Source organism: Haliaeetus leucocephalus, unplaced genomic scaffold (assembly GCF_000737465.1).
Source record: "Haliaeetus leucocephalus isolate CR32 unplaced genomic scaffold, Haliaeetus_leucocephalus-4.0 Scaffold933, whole genome shotgun sequence".
Taxonomy (NCBI): domain Eukaryota; kingdom Metazoa; phylum Chordata; class Aves; order Accipitriformes; family Accipitridae; genus Haliaeetus; species Haliaeetus leucocephalus.
This window is the reverse complement of record NW_010973369.1, coordinates 1,710,137-1,732,953: the sequence shown is the minus strand read 5'-3', so window position 1 is coordinate 1,732,953 and position 22,817 is coordinate 1,710,137. Positions and strand designations below refer to the sequence as shown.

General features: G+C 47.0%; 1 protein-coding gene across 1 annotated transcript in view; it reads left to right on the top strand.

Annotated features, from left to right (window-relative positions):
* ACSS2 (acyl-CoA synthetase short-chain family member 2) overlaps positions 1–22,817 on the top strand; it is a 33,043-nt gene that overhangs the window by 172 nt on the left and 10,054 nt on the right. Inside the window, exons 2-7 of the mRNA XM_010584067.1 lie at positions 226–421; positions 18,878–18,969; positions 19,519–19,622; positions 19,920–19,992; positions 20,822–20,897; positions 22,342–22,456. Of these exons, the coding sequence (XP_010582369.1) occupies positions 333–421; positions 18,878–18,969; positions 19,519–19,622; positions 19,920–19,992; positions 20,822–20,897; positions 22,342–22,456 (549 nt within the window). The 5' untranslated portion in view covers positions 226–332. The remainder of the gene's footprint in view (positions 1–225; positions 422–18,877; positions 18,970–19,518; positions 19,623–19,919; positions 19,993–20,821; positions 20,898–22,341; positions 22,457–22,817) is intronic.

Here is a 22,817-nt window from a genome sequence, read left to right as displayed (position 1 = left end):
GCCGGCGGGGGAGCGGTCCCCGCAAGGCGTCGCCGGTTCCTGCGGGGGCTGCTCGCGGGGCGTGTGGTGGGGAGCGAGGCTGGGGGTGCCGGGCTGCGGGGGCGTTGGGGCCGCAGCGAGCCCCCCACGCGCGGGGTGCGGGAGCGTGGGGGCTTGCCCCTTGAAGTGTCGTCTTCCTTATCCTGCCTGTTTCTGGGTGACGAGCTCTGGCCGTTGCCTTCGCAGAATTTTGGGGTGACATTGCTAAAGAGTTTTACTGGAAGAGTCAGCATGCGGGACCCTTTCTGAAGTACAACTTCGATGTGACGAAGGGGAAGATCTTCATCGAGTGGATGAAAGGGGCGACCACCAACATCTGCTACAACCTCCTGGACAGAAATGTCAATGAGAAGAAACTTGGGGACAAAATTGCTTTTTACTGGTAAATTTCTGGTTTTATTATGGTGTCAAAAGTGTGTAAACAGCATGCTAAAGTGTACAAACAGTGCTGATTTTTACCAAGGTGAATTAAAATGTGGTAAAACCTGAGAGGCTTTAATCTTTGCCTAGGTACAGCAGGTGTTTGCTTTCTGTGTGTTTGAGAAGAGCTGTGCAGTGAAGCTTCTCTGGCTGTCCTAGGATGCACTGAAGCAGCCCAGCATAGCAGTGGGGAGGTCCTGACTCCCAGTGCTGCCTTTGCAGTTGTACCTGCTAAAAGCTAAGAGCAGTTAGATAGTATGAGGCAGGTGCCACAATTCTCTAGCGAAGTAGGTAGATGTAGGTAGAGCCATGGGATGAGGAACAGCTAGCATCCAACAGCAAAAAGCTAATAAAAACCATATTTCCTGTATTTGTGTTTTGTGGGTCTGGCAAGTTTCCAATCCTGTGGCAGAAAGGTTCTTCTAAAACCTGAGCTTATATATTGATTCCTTGCACTTGAATGTGTGTAACACTGATGCTTTCAAAAAGGCTGGCTTCTCTATGCTATCTTTGGGAAGAAAAGTTAACTTCCAGCCCTATCTGAAGTATGTTTGTGTTTTGGTTTTTTTTCACCAGAGTAGTTACTAGTGTTAAAAGTCATGTGAAACTTGAAATTTTCATATTGATGCAAAATAGGTTTCACTGGTGATGTCCGAGATCCAGAATTAATGCTCCCCTACTAAACTAGCTCAGCTGCACCAGAGCTGAGTCCCCAGACTGAGAACAGGGCCTTGCCAACCCATGTATTTTGCTGTTTCCCTTGAACTAGCATGCATTTATGCTGCATTGGTATGACTGTATGTGGCAGTGCAGAAGCACAATTAAATGTACTACTTGTTAGGGATACAGTAACTTGTTGGGTTATGGTGAGTCCCTTCAGTGGAGTAGCTGGAGAAGTCTTACTGACAATGCAATAAAAATACCAGATCCTCCAATGATGAACAGCTGTGCTGCTCTAAGTGATTTTGTGCAGCTGAAGGCTACCCCCAGTCACCTGGCATAAAGGTGACTAGGGGCTATCCTGCTACAAAAAGGAACATGTTTATACCAGTGTAGTTCTGGCTGTGACTGTAAAATTAGGTTCATGCTAGAGTTTCTATCCATAGAGCTACTGTTCCAGTAAAAGAATTACACATACTGCCTAGCAAATAATCATATTGATAAGACACAGTTGAAATGATGGGAAGTATTTACTTTCTTGCTAGTCAAATACATTCTCTAACTTACTCAGATGTAAAATGGTTGCAGGTCCTGAATGAAAACTCCTTTGTAAACTCATTCAGGTGAAGGTGTGCCAGCAAATGAAGCCATTTGGCAGGCCAGTGCTGGCAGCTGTGCTGAGGTTTATGGAGGAAGTGGGTGCGTTGTTCTTCTTGCACATAAATCTTTGGGTGACAGCTAGGCAGCAGCCTACAGCTTTAATTTGGTTTTTAAGATTTTTCTTGTTAGTTATTCTGGCAGCCTTTGTGGGGGTATTTGTGATGCTAAGCAAAACTTGGAGTGGATATTAAAATGGTGGGTGTCTGTCAGTCATGGTGCTTACAATGCTGAAAAATAAGGTCTCTCTTCCTCCTTGGTAGACAGTTTTCCCTGACTATTTGGGGATAAACTCTCCTAGTGTGGCTCTGTCACAAGTAACCTGGCACTGGGGTGTCTGCAGCTGTCAGCTGGGAATGGTGGTGGGAGGGATGGAAGAGGCACACTGAACATGATGTGTGTGGTGCTGTCCTGCAAACTTGTGGTACTGAGTTCTTGAGGAAGTGGGGCTAAGGGTTGAGACTTGTAAAATTACTCTTCTAGGAGCGTGTGCATGCCTCTCTGGACACATGCTTTTCTTCAATAACAAAATGTAACAAAATTGCATCTTGTCCTTTCACGTTTTGTGTTTAACACTCTATTGAATGAGCCCGCTTTCCTAAAACACTTGAGACTTGTCACACTCCATGAAAGGTCAAAAAAGAAATGAGACCCTCTGAAAGCCAAAGAGGATTCCTGGGAAAAACTTGAATTTTTTTTTTAAATACCTTGGCCGCTTGCTTGCTTGTTTCTAAGAAAGTCTGTAGCCTGCTAGATGGAAAAAGGTACCAAGGTATTGGTGACTGTCAGCTCTGTGACAGCTTTGAAAAGATACAAGACCATGGTCTTTGCTTTCACAGAAGAGAAGTTAGGGAAAAAGTGAATGATGTTTTGAGGCATTGCTGAGTGTCTCTGAGAAGAGATGTGTCCTGACAAAACTCAGAGCTGCTGTGCGCTGCTGACTGTGGCTGTCTCAAGTTTTGCATGGACTGGAAGGAGTGGGTGGTTTATCTGGATCTGTTATGGTCAAGCTGCTCTGAAGGTTCCTGCACCACCAGCAGTCTAGGACTGCCCAAATTGGCTCCACTCAGAACGTCTAATCCCAAGCCACGTGGAATTGCTCTTTCAGTGCAAAGGGCAGTACATGGGATTGCTTCATGCTGCAGAACTTGTACATAGATGACGTTCACTATTGTGGTATCATCCTCTTGGTGCTGTTAGGACTACGTAGTTCAAAACGACCATCCTGAGTTGGTAGGAAACACTTGCATTTACCCTGTTGCCTGTTTCACTATGATATCTCTTGCTGCTTTTGAACGTTACAAGTATTTTTGTTTCTGCTACTTTTGATTCCTCTTTCTCTGTTATTGCTGATGTGGCCTAAAAAGGAACAGAAGCTCCAGGAAATGTTTCTGATAAAGTGCTGCTCTCAGAAGTTAAATCTCTTTCATAATTGCATGGAAAGGCTGAAGTCAATAACACCGGCTACTGTGCATGTAGATACCTATGATGGCTTTTGCATGGCAGGCAAAATGCACTGGGCAGACTAGCTTGGACGCTTGAGGGCATTTGCAGGGGACCTGAAGCCATGCTGAGGACTTTGTGGTGGGTAGTGTTAATTAGAGCAGGAGCACAGTGTGCCTTCACTATGCTGTGGGCATACCTGCATCACATGGACAAACAAAACAAAACCTTAGTTCTGTGCTGAAGTGCCTGTTAATAATGTCTCATAAACATCAGCCTGGGCAGCTTGTGGAGGTAAAAATGTAACCAGGTGGGAATTCAAAAAGAACATCACTTATTACAAAACTCTCTTTAATTAGACCCCGGGGTGCGAAGATGCTTGGAAGCCTATTCTCTATGTAACCTATGCATAGCTGAAGCACTAAGTTCTTGCCTTTGTTTCTCAAATCAGTCACCCCAGCTGCAGCACTGGTGGTGCCTGGTGGGATCAGGGGCCAGGGGCAGGAGGTAGTGCTTTGCACATTATTTTTAGCCTCCCTGTAGCCTAGGTGCATGGGCTTAGCAGGGTGCTGCTGGCTTCTGTCATCTTTGGGAGAGCGTATCAATTTTCTGCTTTCTTATGCTTGTATATGAAATAACACATCTAGAGAGGTGAAACAAAGATAGAAAAGGCTGCCAGAGCTTACTGGAGCTTTGTTTAAACAAAGGAGTAACTGCCTATGGTTCCCATTCTGGGCCTAGAACAAACATGACATGCAAAGATAAAATGGAGAAGGTTGGTTGTTGTTTTTTTAAATGTAATAAAGGATTTAGTGGCTTGTAGCTGTGAGATTTCTTCCAATAAAGGAAAAAAACCAACAACTGTAGAGCATGTTTAAAAAACAAACAAAAAAACCAACCCCCCAAAACAACAACAAAAAATGGTCCAGAGCACTTCTGGAGGTTTTTATTAGGAAACTGGAAATACTTTTTGGACAGCAGCCTTCAAGAGAGGATACAGATTGTCAGACCCTGGTTTGGTCTAAATGTGCTGCTGGGGCCTAATGGGACAAGACTATAGCTGCTGGTTCCTGGGGCCCCTGTGAACTGCTGCTGCACCTTGATCTGTTCCTCACCTTGGCGTGCTTCATTCTGGGATGTGCCATCCCAGAGTCAAAACTGAAGCCAGATGAAGCTGTGTTTCAGTTGCATTTCTGCTGTAAAGGTCTGGACCTCTTCTTTTTACAGAAATAATCTTGCCTTAAACTGCTGAGAATGAAGTGCTTGGTCTCCATAATCCAGACCAGCACTGTGGTTTGTTTTTCTCTTTAGATACCTTTGCAGGTATCAGTCTTCCACTACTGTCATATGCACAGATGCTGTGACTGAGGATGCTGGCTGTTAACAGCCAGACATTCAGAAGTGGTTAACGGTAGCCAGCTTCTACACAATGCGCTTGGCTCTGCCACTCCCACTGGCTTCAGGACTTTTGAGCGTCCTGTGCCAAACTGACTCTTCATTTCTTTGGTAACTTCCTGGATGACTTGTCATACTTCCAGTGATGCACCTTCTTTCAACACTGTTCTGGTAGTGAAATCATGTCCCTAAATCACACAGTTTGTTTAAAGAACAAAAATTCATCACTGGGAAGGTTGCTTTTACTGATACACATTTGCAGGTGTGTGCCTGCAGGCTGCTGAGAGCAGTCAAAGCTATATTGCAGGTGCTACCAAATAGCCATACCCAATGCTGCTCTTCCCCTATTCTTACTGTGGAGGCATTACTTCCATAGGGGAGTCTGAGTAAGCTCTACAGCAGTGAGAAGCATTACAGAAGAGTTCCCATATGTTTGGTTTATGCTCGCAGCACTACCCAGGGTCAGCACAGCTCCTTTCCCTGATAGGGATTCTCCATGGGAAAAGGGGTGGCCCCACTCAGCCCTGAAAATCAGGGAGGCTTTCTAGGGTGCATCCTCAGCCATCCATGTCATCTCCCCATTGCGTGTGCTGAGAGTGGAGTGATAGATTGGTGGTCTTGGCAGATACTAATTATATTGGAAGCGTTGCTGGGCAGTACAATGCTTCTGAAAATTGGGCAGATTAGGTGCACCTAAAGTAGGTAATAAAATACATTGACTGTACTTGTATTTTATTAAGCCAGAGATCTTGTACCCTCCTTCAAGGGCAATGATAGTTGTAGCTTTCCATCACAGAAAGTGTAACTGTCTTCTGGTGGGTTTTGTGAAATCTTCCAGCCAGGGAGGGGGTTTACAAAACAGGCTGCATCTGCTTGAATGCTTTAGAGTGGCGTTTCTCACACCTCCAAATGAGAACACCTCTGCTTTGTTGGGCCCCTTTCTGACTCTGAGCTGCATGGGTAGTGCAAGACTGGGAATGGTGGGAGCATCAATAGAAACCTAGTATTAGAACAAGGAGTAAAAGAAGTAGCTATTGTAGCTCAGACACACCCAGGTCATGTGCTTTCCTGATTTCTTTGGTGGAATTCTTCCTCTCCCAGTTCTCAGACAGTCACCAACCAGCATGGTTAGTGCTGTAGTAGTAGTGAAAACAGCCGCTGTGTTCAGATGCTCGTATGTAAGTGCAAACTGGGACAGGAGGGGCTCATAGCTTGTCCTCAGGTGTAGCTCCCTGGCTTTTCGCCATTGATGGATTGAGTCTCCATCTTCAGCTGTGGGCTGTTTAGAGCAAGGCTGTGCTGGACTCAAAATTAACTGATTTCGTGTGATCACTCTGATTGTCCTACTGTGGCTTTGGCTGCAGATGAGATACAAAGATGGTGCTGCCCCAGAGCAGCATGGTGATGCCTGCTTAAGGGCTTGGAGATTCTTGGTTTGGCCTGAGGGGCTGGAAAACATAGGGATCATGGTCTTAAGCTTGTTTCCAAAGGCTACATATGTGTGTGCTAAGACCCGGCATCTGCCAGTTTTCTCCTGTCATATCTCCAGGTTCTTCTGTCCCAAGTGTTTCTGTTAATGGCTTGTACTTGTGTGCTGCATCCTATATCCTCTTTATTACTAGTGGAAATCTCCAGGATAGCTACCAGGTGAGTGATTGTGCCAAAGGAATGAACTAAATATGTGAAAGCAGCAAAATACCTACCTTCCTTAGGCAGGTACTATCCTGTGGGCTTCCAGTGTGGGGGGTGTGCTTTCCTGGATGCTGTGAGTCAGGGTTTTTGAGTGCCATGTTACTCGGACAGCTGGCAGGCACGGAGTCACTTGAAATTGTTTTTCCTTTCTGAGGGCTGGCTGGAAAGCAGAGCTTGACTCATCCCTGTCAGGTACACATGCTGGTTAGCAGGGAGATGCTGGGAAGGATGGTTGGTTTGATGTTTTGGAGATCTCAAGTCCCATTCCTGCTCTGCAGAGCCTTTTCTGTCATAGGATGCAGGGCAGGGCAGGAGCGGGGAGCCAGGAAGTGCTCTTAGCCTTGTGCTGTTCTGCTCTGCAGTGCAGTGAAGGAAGGAGACAAGTATTAAAGGTTGGTGACCACTTGACTACACAGTGCCTGTGGTCTCCTGTGGTTTTGTCCATTCAGAAGCACCCCTGAACTTGTGCCTCCATGGGAGGGTGTTCAGCATTACTGAAGATTTTCACTGGAAGTAGCTTTTACTGAGCTCACATAACCTGTAATCCTGCTCCTGTAGGCAGAATGGTACTTTTCTCCTCTATTAAATCAAGTCTGTAAAGAAAGAAGGCACTCGGGCAGCACTTGTGTGGTTGCTCTGTGGCTGAGCAGTGAGGAAAGGGGTCGTGTAAGCTTTCTTGCTTGGGAACACACAGCAGTAGCAGCCTTGAATCAGGGGAGCAGCTTTCATTTGGGTTTTGTTGGAGCTGTTTGCTCCCAGCCTTTTGCTCTGAAACTTGTGGTAGCTGCTGCTGGCAGGGATACAGCATCTGTCCATATAAATACAAGGAATATCGAGGAAGTATTTGACCAGATAAACAAGTTGGATGTCAGTAAGTGCCCAGGATTAGATGGCATGCACACCAGAGGACTGCAGGAACTTGAATGTGAAATTGCAGAGCTGCTGGCCAGGGTATGCGGTATTATTGCAAAGGGCTGCTGTACCAAGGACTGGAAGGTTGCCAGCCTCTGTCTCTCTAGAGAGGGCAATAGAAAGGGGGTCCTGGAAACCAGTAAATCTGACTTGCATCCCTAGTGGTACAGTGGAATTGGGTCACTGTGTGCATGGACCAGTGCAGTCAGCTGGGAAAGGTGACGGAGCTGCTGTGAAGTCCTGCTGGCAGACCTGCTGGAGTGCAAGGCGGGTGGCGCTGAGCACACCGATCCGGCTGTTTTCAGACCACCTTCATGAGGTTTCCCACAAAGGTTGTTCAGGAAAGTAATTTAACCATGAATGGAAAAAAGGTCTTTCTATGGAGCTGGTTTAGCCTTACCCTTTGCTTCTTTGCTTTTAATGGTCAGTTTTCAGGACCAGCAGCAAGTTGCTCAAGGATCAGTGTTGCAACTGAACTGCTGATGGTGGCCAGGCTCATGTGCCCTCCATAAACGGCATCTCCCACTGCTGCTCCTGGAGACAAAACACCGAACCCTGGTTCTGACCCAGCATGGTATTTTGTTTCAGTCTAAAGGGCTCTTGGCTGAGCTGCTGTGAATATCCCAGTGCTGAAGGGCAATACTGCTGTGTAAAAGAGACCTGTGGTGGCTTTTATGTTCTTATTTAGTATTTTTTCCTCATGCTGCTCATTGCTTTGACAAAGGTCTGGCTCTGTTGATTCTGCATAAGAGATTTAATAATTTTTCACTAATTGCTTCTTACACCTCTGTCTTAAAATGTTGGCTTATACCCTGTCCAAAGGCACCTTTCTGCATGATTCTGGGTGTGTGGTTGCACAATAACTACCTGGGGGAGTAGCGAGGGGCATGCATGCACAGACAATAGGTCCCGGATTTTCTCACGTCTGTGAAACTTGTAACGCTGGCAGATATTACAGGCACCTTGATATGTTTTAAGAGTAGTTTGCTTACTGTTGGGAGGGGCACCACAGTTATGCAATGATGCCATATTGTGGATATTGGCAGAAGAGTTGAAACTTGGGGTGTGTAAATGGAGTTCATGGACAGAGAGGATGGTGAGCCCCTGTATGGATTCAGGACATGGAAGATCAGAGCCTTCAGTTTGCTCATTGGACCAGAAAACCTGATTATTTTATTTTAACTGTGTGAATGCCTTGTGTGTTCTCCCCTGGCACCCTGGTGTGAATGGAGCAGAAGTAGACAAGGACTCAGGCTTGATGTGGATGAGATTTGCTCTGAGTAGTAGTGTTTACAGGGGACAAAGTGATCAGGCTTTGCCAGAAGACGTGCAAGTGGGTGCTTGTTCCAAGCATGGCGTTTTTCCTATGGATAGTTGCATTTGTTGTGCCTGGTGGGCTTTCTGTGCCCCAAGCTGTGGCATTGATTGCCAGTGCTTTGACAAGACCTCTTGACTCTCACCAACACAATGAGCTTGCATTTTCCTCCTGTGCTCAGCCCTGTGTCAGAGCTGTTATGTGTGGTTGGAGCAGGGTTTCAGTTCTCTGTTTACGTTTCTGCACATCACTTGTTGTAAATGTCGAAATGTGGTAAGATATGAAATTGTGAGCCCTGGCAGTTCTCTGTAAATTCAAAGCCCATAATTTTCGCAGATGTCACCTCCCTTCTTCAGGGGAATCCCTCAAGGAAATTGATGGCCTTCCTGGTTGCTTTCTCACACCTGGGTACCTGATAGTGAAACATGTTTTGCATTCCTGTTGCCACTGGCCATCTTCTAAGAAATGTTTGATGTATGGAACGAGATGACAGTCCAGCAGGTGACATCTGGCCATCACCTGTCAAAGCTTCTGAGGCATGAAGTTGAAATGTCCACCAAAAATCTGATTAAAAGTTTAATTTCTAATCATGGCCTTGATGGATATTGTTTGAGCCTCTGTTGAAATCACCTTGCCTGGCTTTCAGTGTTTCTAGAAGGTCTTGAAAATTTGGCAGTATGCTTCACTGAGAGATGCAGTATTTCCCAAAATGGGGTATTTCCCAGCTGCAGGTGGCTTGTTGACTATTTTACCTACAGAAGCTTCATCCAGGGTATGTTTCGTGGCCTGGCTGCAAATTGTTTAAACAAGGAATCAGCTGTGTTGTGCTGGAAATAAGCTCTCCTCTCATTGGACTGGTAAAAATAGTCCGTGCTCCTCTGAAAATATTACCTATGGTAAACATCTAAAGTGTTTCCTCTCGTGTCAAAATCTCACGTTCTTCTACAGCATTCTGTGCATTTGGCTTGCCGGGTTAGAAGTGCTGGCTGAGGTCTGTCAAACTCGGTGACCTACTGCGTAAATCTTGCGTATGAGCTCTGTTGCAACACTACATAATCATTTTGTTTAAAATAAACTTTAAAATTAGTTTGTTTAAACATCTTAAACTTTCCTCTAAATAAAATAGGTAAAAAGCTATCATTTTTCTTCATTGGCTGTTCTCCTGCACTGTAAAATATTTAAGAAAGTAAGAACATAATTAGAGTTAATGCATATCCTCCTAACTTGCTGGTTACTCAATATCAAGCAAGTAGGAAAAATGGGAAGCCACATAGGAGCAGAATTTCCCTTGCCACTGAGCAGATACCCATCAGCGCAGAATGGCTGCTGACACTATCACCAGGGTATTTACATGTGTTCTGTATTACTTGTATACTGCTGTATTTTGCCAAATGTGGCAAAGTAATAGTAGATTTCCCTTGAAGAGGGGCTTGCTGACTGCTGTCGATCCTATCTTCTCTAAAACTGTTACCCTTGAGTGTTCTGGCTCTCAGGTGTGAACACAGGCTGTACAAACCCCATCACATTGAGTTTACTCACTCACTCACCTTGGCTGATGAACCAGCAGCAGTGTAAACTGGGAGGTGTTGGTTACTTTAGAGGTGTCTGAGCACCCCACAGCCTAGAAAAAGGGGCTTGAAGTAGGTTTTAGGGTGTAGCCTGGCAGGTGAGTGGGAAAATTGGAGGGAATTCTGGAGGGTCAATAAATAAATGAGTTATTTTGAAGAAGTGTCCACCTCCATCTGGGCACTGTGCTGCAGGCGTTGCTCAGGGTATGGTGAAGTGAACAGTGGTTGGACTGCACAAGATAAATTTTATTTCTTTAGATGCCTCTGGTACTTGTTCAGGTTCTGAAAGGCTGCAAATAGAGTAGCTGAGAATATATTTAATGAGAAGGAAGGACAGAAAGATTGATGTGGTTTTTCCTATGGGACACTAGCAGCCATGCAGGGTGTTGGGTGCATTTCCATATGGCTGTTTTTAAAGGTGATTAGAAGACTGATTCCCTAATCGTATCATAGAGCATAGAGATGGTGGCCCAGTGTCCCTTTAGAAATACACTGTTTTAACTGTTTTGTAAAATACAGGTATGGTAATGCCTGCATTTGAGTCTGTTGGGCTGGAGAGAAAGGGCATTGGGGGCTGGACTCTGGTGGTTTAACCCCAGCCAGCAGCTCAGCCCCACACAGCTGCTCGCTCCCTCCCTCCAGTGGAATGGGGGAGAGAATCGGAAGAGTAAAGTGAGAAAACTTGTGGGTTGAGATAAAGACAGTTTAATAGGGAAAGTGAAAGCCGTGCACGCAAGCAAAGCAAAACAAGGAATTCATTCCCCACTTCCCATGGGCAGGCAGGTGTTCAGCCGTCTGCAGGAAAGCAGGGCTCCATCATGCTTAACAGTTACTTGGGAAGACAAACGCCATCACTCTGAATGTCCTCCCTTCCTTCTTCTTCCCCCAGCTTTATATGCTGAGCATGATGTTCTGTGGTCTGGAATGCCTGATCCCTTGGGTCAGTTGGGTCAGCTGTCCCGGTTGTGTCCCCTCCCAACTTCTTGTGCCCCCCCAGCCCCCTCACTGGTGGGGTGGGGTGAGAGGCAGAAAAGGCCTTGACTCTGTGTAAGCACTGCTCAGCAGTAACCCAAACATCCCTGTGTTATCAACACTGTTTCCAGCACAAATCCAAACCATAGCCCCGTACTAGCTGTCATGAAGAAAATGAACCCGACCCCAGCCAAAACCAGCATATGGACACAGCACATCATGCTCCGCAGAGCACGGGGCTCCTGCTTTGGCATGGCACAGCGCTGTTTGCCCACCTGGTTTGGGTTTCTTTACAGCGATAGGAACCTCTTCATCCTAGGTACATGATCAACTTTTAGTTGAGATGGTGTGGCTCAGAGATGGATTTGACAGTGGAGCTTTGTTAGGCCCTTCTACCTATGTGTATGGGGAGGCACTGGAGGGGAAAATCATAGGGTGGTTTTAATGCAGGTCTCAGGGTTAACTGTATGGTTTTAGAAGGTGATGCTGTTAAATTGGTAAGATTTTTCTTTTCCCTGGGATTTCTGTTGCCAGGTTTACTCAACAGTGTTCTCTCAGTGCTGCCAAATATTTCTGAACATACTGGGAAAACCTTTTCACCAGCCCCTCCCAGGCTACGCTCTACTGTTACACAACTTCTTTTCTTGATCCTTGTCATGCAATGGGATTCGAGCATGATTGCAGGGACCATAGAGGCTGAACTTTCTGGTAAACCTTTTACTCAAAAAACCCCTCAGCCTTCCCAGAACTCCTTTGGGTATTTGCTGCCATGCGTTACTCTGGTGGGAGATAGGTGACGCTAAGCATGGGCAGGGCTGGGAAGTCTGTCCTGTTATTATGAAATGTTCTCGTGAAGGTTTTTTGCAAACCCATTTCAGCCCCCCTCCGGCTCCCTCCTGGAGTCAGCGATGCAGACCCTGCTGGGAGACCCTTCTGCTTTGGGCAGTCTGTCTAGGATCATTTCCATATTGAACAATCCTTGCAAATACAAGCATTTTTTTCCAATGAATTGATGTCTTTTTCTGATTATCTTGCACACTTGGTCTCTCCAAATTTCACATTTCAATGTAATCTTTTTTCTCAAGGACAGATTTTTAAAGGGCTTTCTCTACTTGCGTGCCATTCCTGTGTCAGATGGGATAAGCAAGGCTGGGGATAGAGGGAGAAATTATATTTTTTTTTCAGTTTTGGCTGCTGTTGTTCCCAAACTACCAAGCTGTCTCCAGGCAGACCCTTCTTCAAGCTGCAGGTTTCCTGGGTCTCCTGAGAACAGCCAGGGCCAAATGGCAGCAGGAGGTTTGTGAGCAGCTGATAGCAGCGGTAGCTGAGCACGCAGCCCGTGCATGCTAGTGCAGGTGTTGGAAAGGACCAGGGCTCTCGCTGCCCATGCGGCGTGCACGTGAGCCCATTCCTCAGATGGCAGGAGCTTGGCCCAGCCAAGCTCTGCCTGGCATTTCGGCTGCTCTAATTCTGGACACAGGGCGGATTGGGAAGCCATGAGCCCGTCCAGCTGCCCCCAGCGACCTTGCACGTGAGGAGGTGCCACTGTGCAGGACCCTGTGGTAGAGGAAAGCTCCTGCCTTTGCCTCGTATGGTGCTCTGGGGACAGGCTGCTGGTGGAGCAGGAGCTGGAGGACTTGATGTCTCCATACCGTGCCTCTCAGGCACCAACTTGGTCCCAGGCTTAGGGGGGATTTTGGGGTCTGAGCGTGTTTTAGCGTAGATAGCACCAGAGATTTTTTAGGGCAGACATTCCCATAGTCCCCATCTCTGCTGTACTGGAGGCTTTGCACAGTTCCCCACTGCACAAATTCTTCCCATGATGTTGCATCATCTGGGAAGGGGTCCTCTCCCTCTTTCAACACCTTTTTCAAACTGGGAATCCGTGTTTTCTTAAGGGTGCTTTCCAGTAGCTAAAATGCAGAGCCTTTTTCCTGCATTAAACAAAACTGCTCTGTGTGCTGCCATCGCCTCTGTAGTAGTTGGGGAATGAAACCTAGTGGCTTTGAGGTGGTTTGCTTTGCTCTGAAAACTTACCTTCCAGGTGCCCCATACCCTAACTTTGGGTTAATGCTTTTATTTGAGGGTGATGTGGTCACAGGAGCTTAGAGGAGAAACTTAAATGATCTTCAGCCCCTTTGGTCCTCAGTGGGAGTATTTACGGGGTCAGATAGGCTTTGGCTCTCTGCCCTAGTTTGCTTTGGTCTGTGATTTTTCTGTTTCTGACTGACTGTGGATCTGCAGATGGTCTGGCAGATCTTGAAAACTTGTAACACTTCACTTGCTGGGCTTCATTTCATCATTTTCTCCTGTACACCAGCTTCTCTTACTGGTGTTATAACCCTTGTAAACCACAATTATCATTGGCAATTACCTTGAAAACCATAATTCCCACTGATGCAACCTGTGCTTCTTGCTGCTCCATGTAAACACTGAGCCAGCGTTGCACAGGGAAGCTCTATTCATCTGTTACTCAAACAGGTTATGCAAATAATTTTTATTTAGAAATCTGGTGAAAGAGAGAAACCAAACAGAATTGCTGATTTGTTTTTGGGTCAGCTTTGCTTGGCCCGTTTGGGTGCTCTGGGAAGCGTGCATTCCCTTGGCCACCGAGCAGGTTAAGTTACTGCCCCTCCCTACTGCTTGTTATCCTACAGCTGAGATGGGCTCAGCTTGCTTGGATGGGCAATGTAAGGCTCGCTTAGTTACATGATGAGTGGTTGAAGCAGACCAGTGCTTTGAAAAGTCCTGTAGTCAGCCCTGATGCTTGGCAGAGCACAGTAACTTCTTAACCTGCTTTGGTGCAAATATCCAGGAGTGCATCTGGCTACAGCTTCCCTCTCCCACGCTGCTGCTCTGCGTCCCTGACTGCTCCACAGGGTCAATGCTTGAGTTAATGCGGCTCTAAAGAAATGCTCGCCTGCTCTTACAAACCATTTTCCCAACTACACAATGTATGTACAACACTAAATCTTTTGCTAGCCTATGTGGTCACTCTAACAGGGAAGCTTAACCTTGATTTAGCTACATGGGCACCAGGTGAAATAGGTCTGTGGCTCTGCATCTCCAAGGCCAAACTCCCAGCAGAGCAGGCAGTCAGTCTGTGAGCCTCCTGTAAAAGTGCTTGTGCCACAGAGGTGACAAGTGTTCAGGTTTCCCACCTGAAGTTTTCTTCCTCCCCTGCCCAGGGTGACTTCTCCATGTGATCATTTCTTGCTGAGACACTGGTAGGGCCACTGAAGGCGTGTGCTGTGGGGCTTGTGTGCATCACGCTACCTGTTCAGAAGTGGAGAGCCTGTTATTTTAACTGCTGGCAGAAGGGAGCAGTATGATAAGTGCTCTGCAGAGCCTGTGCTTCCTTTAATAGGTTGACAGGGATCTATTTTGTGCAGAGCTGGGCACTACTGTCCTGCACACTGCTGTGGTGATGGTCCCTGATGCCCTTGGGCTATTTGGTCCTGGCTGCAGGCAGATAGAAAGCTATCATCTTTGCATGAAACCTGACTTTTTCAACAAAGCACCCATTTTTAAGAGACAGCCTGCCTCAGAAGGTCCCCAGTTGTGCATCTGTGTGTTTGGTTTAAAGGACTTGCATTCACTTAGTTGATGGGTGGTTCAGCTGAGACCATATGGCCAAAAAATGCCTTTCTCCAGCTGACCGTGCACACAACATGCAGTATGTAAAACATGGGCTTCTCAGGTACTAAAAAACTCAAATACATTCCTGCTGTGACCCAGATGATACTGTAAAATTTTGGATTACTAGTTGCTAAATGCAGGACTCAGTTTGAGGGAGATGAGAGAAACATCAGACTCAAACTGTGTTTCACCATGTATTTCATCTAGTGATGTATCTGGGAAGTTTGGGAGGATGAAAATTGTTTTTTCCTTTCAGAAGAAGGCTTGCTGTTAGATCAAAGATTGCACGCAAGCAATCACAGCAGAGCTGCTGCCAACTATTTTCATCACCAGTTCTTAAAAAAGGATATATTTGGGGGATGTTGGATTCTGTGGGGCTTGGGCTGCATTGCTGTAGGTATGGAGGTGAGCACTGCGGTAATGTTTTCAGAAGTGTGACTTTTTTATTTTATTTTTATTTGGTTTTTCAATTTAATTTCGACAAGCACGTCTGTGTGAGAGGCTGAGGACTGACAGCTCTTGCTTATATCCAGTGGGTGCCGAAGGGAAGATGCTGCTCACAGAACTTTGCTGCCAGGAATTTACAAGCTTGCTTTTGATGCACAGAGTAGTTGCTAGCGTGCAAGTGGGCATTCCTTTAGATGCCCCATCTAAAATACATAATTCTCTGGGCTTTTGTGCCAGAGAAGAGGACAGAGCAATCTCTGAGTGCTGCTGTAGCCTGCTGAGTGTAGCTGTGGGCACTCCAAACTATTTTCAGACGTGGGGAGACTTAAAGCAATTGCCTGCTCTTGAGAGACTGCTCAGAGGCCTTTGCCGGAGATGCGGTGAAAGGAGGCATCTTGTTCTGTAGAAGTGTGGATGTGACTCATTTCCCATTAAACGTAAGATAGTCTTAAAATCTGAAGCCTGAGGTTTCCCCTGCTGATGCTAGTGGAGCTCTTACTTGGTCACACAAATCAATGGAAAGGACTTGAAAGCCCTCTGAAAATCCTTGCAAAAGTTTTAACTTCTCTTTGACCTTGCATTTCTCCCGCGGTGCCGCGTGCATGCTGACTTTGAGGAGAAGCCTGGGTGCATTCCCTGGCCTGAACTTCCCTCCTGAAGCCCGGCGAGGAGGAGGACCTGGCATATTTGAGATGCGCTGCTTGTGTGCAGGGAGAGCAGGGATGTCCGAGCGGTGCCTCGCACCCGGGTGCCTCAGGGCAGGGCAGGTCCCTGTCCCTTGTGGGTACCACGTGTGGGAGACAGCGTAGCTCTGCCTGGGCTGCTCACCCCAGAAGCTGCAGTTTGGTGTGGCCTGGCTGCTGTCTCCCCTTGGCTGCCAGGCAAGTATAGGGTGCTCAGCGGAGCCTTTTACATAGGCTCTATCTCCATCCCACCATCAGTCCATCTTGCAGCAGCAGCGACCACCCCAGCCTGAAGCAAATCGGCACCTACAGACACCTCTTTGCAGAGTGGGGCATGGCCAGGCTCTGTTGCAATCTCTTAAGGAGACATATTAGAAATGCAGCCAGTGAAGGCTCGTTCAGGGCGGGGAGCTGAGCCTTCCCGGAGTGTAGGATTGCAGAGCTTGTGTCAGAGGACTGCCAGGTTTTGCACCTTCTCAGGTAGGTATTACACCACCGAGTTGATGGCACCGGGAACCAATGTGCTTTCTGCAGTGTCCTTGGCTAAGTCTGCCACCAGCCAAACCAGCACTTCACCTACAGCGCCCAGCTGAGCCCCCAAATAGCACACACGGCAGTGGGCTGCCTGCCTGCCTACCTGCCTTACATGGGAAGTCTTCCAGATGGGACAGCCTGTGCTAGTCTGTCCTCCTAACTTAGTAAAGGTTGTAATTAGATCCTACGCTGCAGCAGAGCACAGGCAAAGGGACGTCCCTCCCCCCTGCCCTGTTCTGCAGGTTTACCCTAGGCTGGGAGGTGGGTTGCAGAGGGCCTGCCCACAGCACTCAGCAGACCCCGGTGCAGAGATCTTCAGGTGAGGGATTAGTGGGCTGGGATCCTCCAGCTTGCATTTGGAAGCGTTACAGTTGTCTTTAAGAAGTATTTCGCAGCCAGGCTCATCGCTGAGGGGTAGAGCTGCACTCGCAGCGATACTGCACATCTGGACCCAGGCAGGTTTGCACAGCGCTAGCCTAGATGTTGCCACACCTGTGGTGTAGATGTAGCAAGGAAAACCTCTGCACAGTGAGGGAAGGCACTCAGCGTGCAGCCAGACACAACAGGAGCAGATGCTCTTCCTTTGAGCCAGATCAGTTACAGCTGCACAGTCCAGCACTGAAATCAGCTCTTGGATCTTTGACCCTCAAGTAATGAAGTCAAAACGGAAATTCTCTGATTTCCTGGTTTCTCTTTACTAGCCGAGAGCCCTGCTGTAAGGGACCTCGTCTAATGGTTTCACGTGTCATTTAGCTCAAAGCACTGCTCTTGGTTATGATGGGGAAAGGAGAGGAAACTGCCTGGGATGCCAGGGCTGAGCTGACTGCTCTGGGCACTGGTTTTCATTCCCAAGCTTTTCTTTTTCTTTGTATTCTTGTTTCTCTCCTTTTTGCATTTAAAAGGGGCAAACTTGCATAAAGGATCAAGCAGGGAATCCCCTTTCGGGAGCTACTGGTGGGAAGATACGCTGCCCTGTGCATGTCAGTGCAGGTATCGATGGACCCAATTGCTGCAGAGCACCATGGAAGCCAGTAGTATAACTAGGTATCAGGAGGGGTAAGTCAAGTTTGTAAGCAACAGATCCATGAGTAGCTTTTAAATGGGATGATCCAAGTGTAACGACCAGTTTGGAAACCCTGTCCTACACGGGGCAGGAGGCGCAGAGCTTGTATCAGTGGGGCTCTCCAGCTCTTCCGCTGTTTCCAGCAGGACTGCATCTGCCATTGGAGCATGAGGTCACTGTTGTGCTGACACAGAATGACACAGAATTACATGAGAAACGAGGGTGTTCCTTTATGCATTTCTGCATCACAGGAGCCTTCCTTCTGTTTGCGTTGCTGGGGGAAGGGGGAGCAGTGGTTAGTTTTAGCTAGAATTCAGTACATATTTTTTGTATGCTCTGGACTGTTTGAGATGTTAAAGAAGTGAGGTTTCTGTTCCTGAGTTAGACGGAGCCTGGCTGCAGTCCGAAGGGAGGACACGTCATGGAGGTGCTTCCTGGCTTCTCCCCAGCACTGGTGTTGTTTTTCATTTGGCTGCACATGCTCAGGGGGACACTTTTCCAGGGGGACTATCAGCTGAGAGTGATACCCCTGTTCTTTCATGGATCACTAATGTTTCTGTGCTGGCTGCCCTGGGGAGAGAGCTGGGAAAGTGTATCCCTCCTTCCTGGGTGTGGGAGACGTCGGCTCTGCCGAATGTGAAGTCATTTCAAATTCTTTGTTAATCTGATCCGTTGGGAGTGCCACCTCATTTGCATGGCTGAAGCATTGTGTCACATGAAAATTAGCTGGTTTTTACTTTGGTAGGAAACTGTTTCCCTGGGGATGCGATGTTCCTGTTCCATCTCCGGGTGCAGCTCTTGGCTCTTCTTCCTATCGGTGTGTCTAATGGTAAGGTCCCACTGAACTGGCACCTGGGCTGCGGGAGCCCAGAGTTGGTTCATAGAGGACCACAGAGAGAATAATGCAGAGCAGGCATGGCACTGAACAAATACACACGAGTATATTTATATATGACCTTGGAAAATAAGACAGTCCTTGGCATCCCATACCAGTCCATCAGATGGTAGGTATTTAAGGGCTGGGTGTTGCTGCACAACAACATTGGCCAATGTTTCATGCAGACATGGCTGCACACATAAGTGCATGTGAACAAGGGTGCCGTGCCATAAATCCTGGCTTGCTCTTGAGTATGTGCACTCTTAGCTTTGGTTCTGTTGGACCCTTCTTGCCTCTTTGAAGGTACCATGTATTTCTACTGCATGCATTCAGTTGCTTTCAGGTGTAGTGATCTACACGGGGGTGGGGACTTTGGACTAAATTTTCATTCTATTGGAGAAGTTTAGTCCAGGATTGGATTTCTGGGGTTTGGTTACTCTGTGCTTGGAAGGGCAGGTGAGGAAATATGTGTTGTTGAAAGCAGTAAGTACCTCTCAATTTGCGGCATCACTCTTACCTTGTAATGCTTTTACAGTAACAAATATTACCTTGCTTTTCCAGGGAAGGGAATGAACCTGGGGATTCTGCGAAAATCACATACAGCGAGTTGCTGCACAAAGTTTGTCAGTTTGCCAATGTCCTCCGTGGCCAAGGTATGCGGCTGAAGCAATAGGAGCGTTTGGATACTGGGAAGGCATTAGACCAGGGTTTTGGAGATTGGGTTCAGTTTTTGTGTGGTTGCCAGTCTGTTGAGTAATTCTGTGCAAATGCTTCACTTGTCTCTGCTTCCACAGTTGTAAAGCAGGGTGGATACAGATTTGCTCTGCAATGCACTTTTGGAGATTCATCTCTGGCTCTGTCTGTGAAAACTAATCAGTGCTGGTCATGTCAGCTGTACAAGGAAGAAATCTGTGCTCAAACCTTCCTGGTCTGGGGTTTTCCAAGGAGCTGTGGGCACTGGTTACATTTCTGCCTGGTTCAAGGGCTGTGTCCAATGAGAACACAGAGTGTTCATTGTAGTCATCTTACAAGAGCCATAGGGCTTGAAACGCACAATCCAAGGCTGGTTCAGCTCTAACTCCAGCTGAAGCTTTATTGTGTGCATATAAATGCTGATTTAAAATCATTAGTTTCTGTATCCTGTTCTTTTGACATGTGACCTGTTCATTTTGAGAAACACCATGCTAATTTTCCCTCCACAGGCGTGAAAAAAGGCGACCGAATTTCCATCTACATGCCAATGATCCTGGAGCTGGTTGTAGCCATGCTCGCCTGCGCCAGGATTGGAGCTCTGCACTCCATTGTGGTAGGAATAAGCCCTTTGCGTTGCTCTTGGTGCTGAGGTCTTTGGGGTGAGCAGCTCTTGTTTTCGGGAGAGGAGCTGGAAAGATGGGTGCTGACCATGAGATGGATGGAAACTAAATTAAGGTGCTGCTGTTTCCTAGCCCTTTTCTGCATTAACTGTGGAATGAGGTCCTTTAACTCTCTCCATCAATGCCTGGTGATATTGTTTACCATGGGTGAATTGCACAGCTGCCGTTGGGTTTTCTGGCTTGGGGGTTTTTTTGTGTCCTTGCTCACTTGGTTGTGTAATCTCTGTCAGTTTGCAGGTTTTTCGGCAGACTCTCTTTGTGAGCGGATTCTTGACTGTGGTTGTTCTCTCCTCATCACGGCAGGTAAAACATGCATCTGTGCCCCCGTCCTGGTTTCAGCCCCTGAGCCGTTACTGTTGTCCATGTGAAGGATCTTTATTTTAAAAGCCAGATGCACTTGGAAATGGAAGAGGAAGGAGCAGTGCTTCAGCTGAGCTGCCACAAGGCGGATGCACTGCTTGTAGCTGCACTTGAATACTGTTTTCCACTTTGAACCTACAGTGAAGCATCTAAGCAGTCCGCCCACTTTGTCCTGTAAAGCATGATGTCACCAGCTGCTAATAACATGTTTCCGAATGCTTCTTATCCATGTTTCTCTTCAAAATCAGCCAGATGTTTGCAAGATGTATCATTTATGAGGCAGTCCTAATATGAGAATTCCCTCCCTTTCCAATTTCAAGGACATTGCTGCTGCAACTCTCAGCCTTGTAGAGTAAGGGATCAAGAAAGTGGTAGTGTTTGCATGTAAGCCCACTGCATTTCCCCAACTGTTTTTTGCAATAGTGCAAAAAATAATGGTATTATTAATAGGTCCTTGGCAGGGAAAGGACCCACTAAACTGCAATCTGTGTTCTGGCTGTGTTGGATTATTTCCCACAGAATATTCCCAAGAGACTTGTCAGGTCAAATTGGAACCTCTCCCAGGGAAGGAATTTCACCATTTCTCTTGGCATCTGTTTCTCTAGGCTAAAAGGCTGTATTAGGAAACGTTTCCCATCAGCTGCCTGTCTGCTTTCTCTCACTCCAGTGCATGAGCTCTTGTCTGCCCTCCTGAAAATTGCTTGTTGCTTCCAGCTGTCCCAGGCTGCCTTGGCTGTGAAGCCCATCTAATGTTTTCCGTACCATTTTGCAGATGCCTTTTATCGAGGAGACAAGCTGATCAACTTGAAGCAGATTGCAGATGAAGCCCTCCAGAAATGTAAAGACAAGTAAGTTTGGATTCCCTTGTAAGAGGGGCTTTGCTGCTGGAATCTGCTTCTGCACAAATGGAGATGGAAGTTTTCATGTGTGGGCAGACTCTGCAGCTGGTCACACACGAGCTGCACTACATTCATGAGCCTTTCAGAAGTAATACATGCTTCAACTCCCTCATCTTAAAAATATTTTTTTTTAACTTTCCTCTTGTCCATTCTGACTTGAAGGCCAACACACTGGATGAGAGGATTTGCTGGAGACAGACTGATCCACCATCATTATGGCCAATGGCAGACCTCCCAGTTCTGCAGCAGCAGCTGTTGGAGTGGGAGGGAATAAGGCACTGCCATATCAGTTGTGAACAGTTCGACACAGTGCCATGGGGCACGTCAAGATGAGGCTTAAGTCTTGCTCCAAAGTCGCTAATTCAACAATAATTAAATAAAGCAGAAATGATTCAAGTTTGGGAAATGGCTGTGTAAACAGGAACAGGCGCTCCATTTGACGTGCAGCGACATGTGCATAGGATCAGGGCCTGACTGCACACAAGTGTATGGTGAAGCTGCTTTATTTTTTTACGCATCTTCACTGAGATACTGTAAACCATAAAGAAATAGACAGATCTATCATCAGATTTTACAGAAAGGGAAATAATCATGGTGAAGTGACTTTGACAAACTTACAGACACAATGTTTGCATAGCTTGTATGAGACTGAATGTGGTCTTGTCAGTTAGATGAAAATTAAACATTTAGGGCAGATAGTCTGCGTGTTAGAAATTCAAACTCTTTAAAAGCATTTAAAACTCTAAAACTTGAAAATGTAAGTTTTTCTGTCTGTAAAAGTAGGTACCTGGGAGGACAGAAGTGATCCTAAAGTTGGGAATTAACTGATGGAGACAGTGTTTTGGTACCCTGACAGGGCTGAAGGGAGATAAGACCATTTTGTTTGCATTATAGGTAGGCTGTGTTGGCCCTCAGGAGGGAAAAAAAGCCCACTCTTTTCCTTGATGTATAATCTGGCTTTGGAAGCCTTTCCTCCTTCTGAATCAGTCGGTCAGGCCTAGGGTTGGGAGCAGCCACCTAATACCTCCTGGGTGCCATGGGAAGTCTTGTTCCTGGTCACAGGTGGGCAAACTTGGGATTCGTAAGGAAATCTCCCCAGCAGTGACCAGTGAGAGATGCTTGTGGCATCCCTGCTTCCTCCATAGGAAATCGCACCTGATAAACCCCCAGTGAGCTGTGCACAGACCTTTCCTATTCTCCAAGCTCTGTTCCTGTGGCTGGTGTCCCTTGGCAATTCATGGTGCACCTGGAGTTTGCACGGTGGCATACGCTCTAGCTCAACAAAAGCAGCTTGGGGCCCCTGCTCTGCCTCCAGTGCTGCCTGTAAAGCCCACGAAGGGCAGGCTTAGCTCTTGCCTGAACAGCCTGATCTGACAGCTCCTGCCTTTTATAGGGGCTCCCCTTTGAAAAAGTGCATCGTGGTGAAGCACCTGGGGAGGGAAGAGGTAGCAGTGGATGGGACATGCAGCAAGTCTCCTCCTCTCAAAAGGCTGTGCCAGGACATACAGGTATGCTCCTGGGGGATGAGAGGGGGGATTTTGTTGCTATGGGCCTGAGCCCAGCAAATAATTAGTGCAAAACCACTGCAGTGCTTCCCTGGATGCTCCTGTTCTCTGACTCCTGTTCCTGTTTTCTCCCCTCCTTGCTGTTGTTGCATTGTGAGTGGTCTGAAAAATGGTTCCTTTGCCTTACCAAGATCCTCTCCCTGCTGCTTCCTTTAACACCATCACTAGCTTCCAGCCCGCAGGACCCCTGAGAGCACAGCGGGGTATATCTTCGAGAGCCACTAGGACAAGAACAAGATGCCCATTTTCCTCTGCCCAGTGAAGGACTTTTCCTTCCTAACCCTGTATCTGTCTCCCCTTTTGT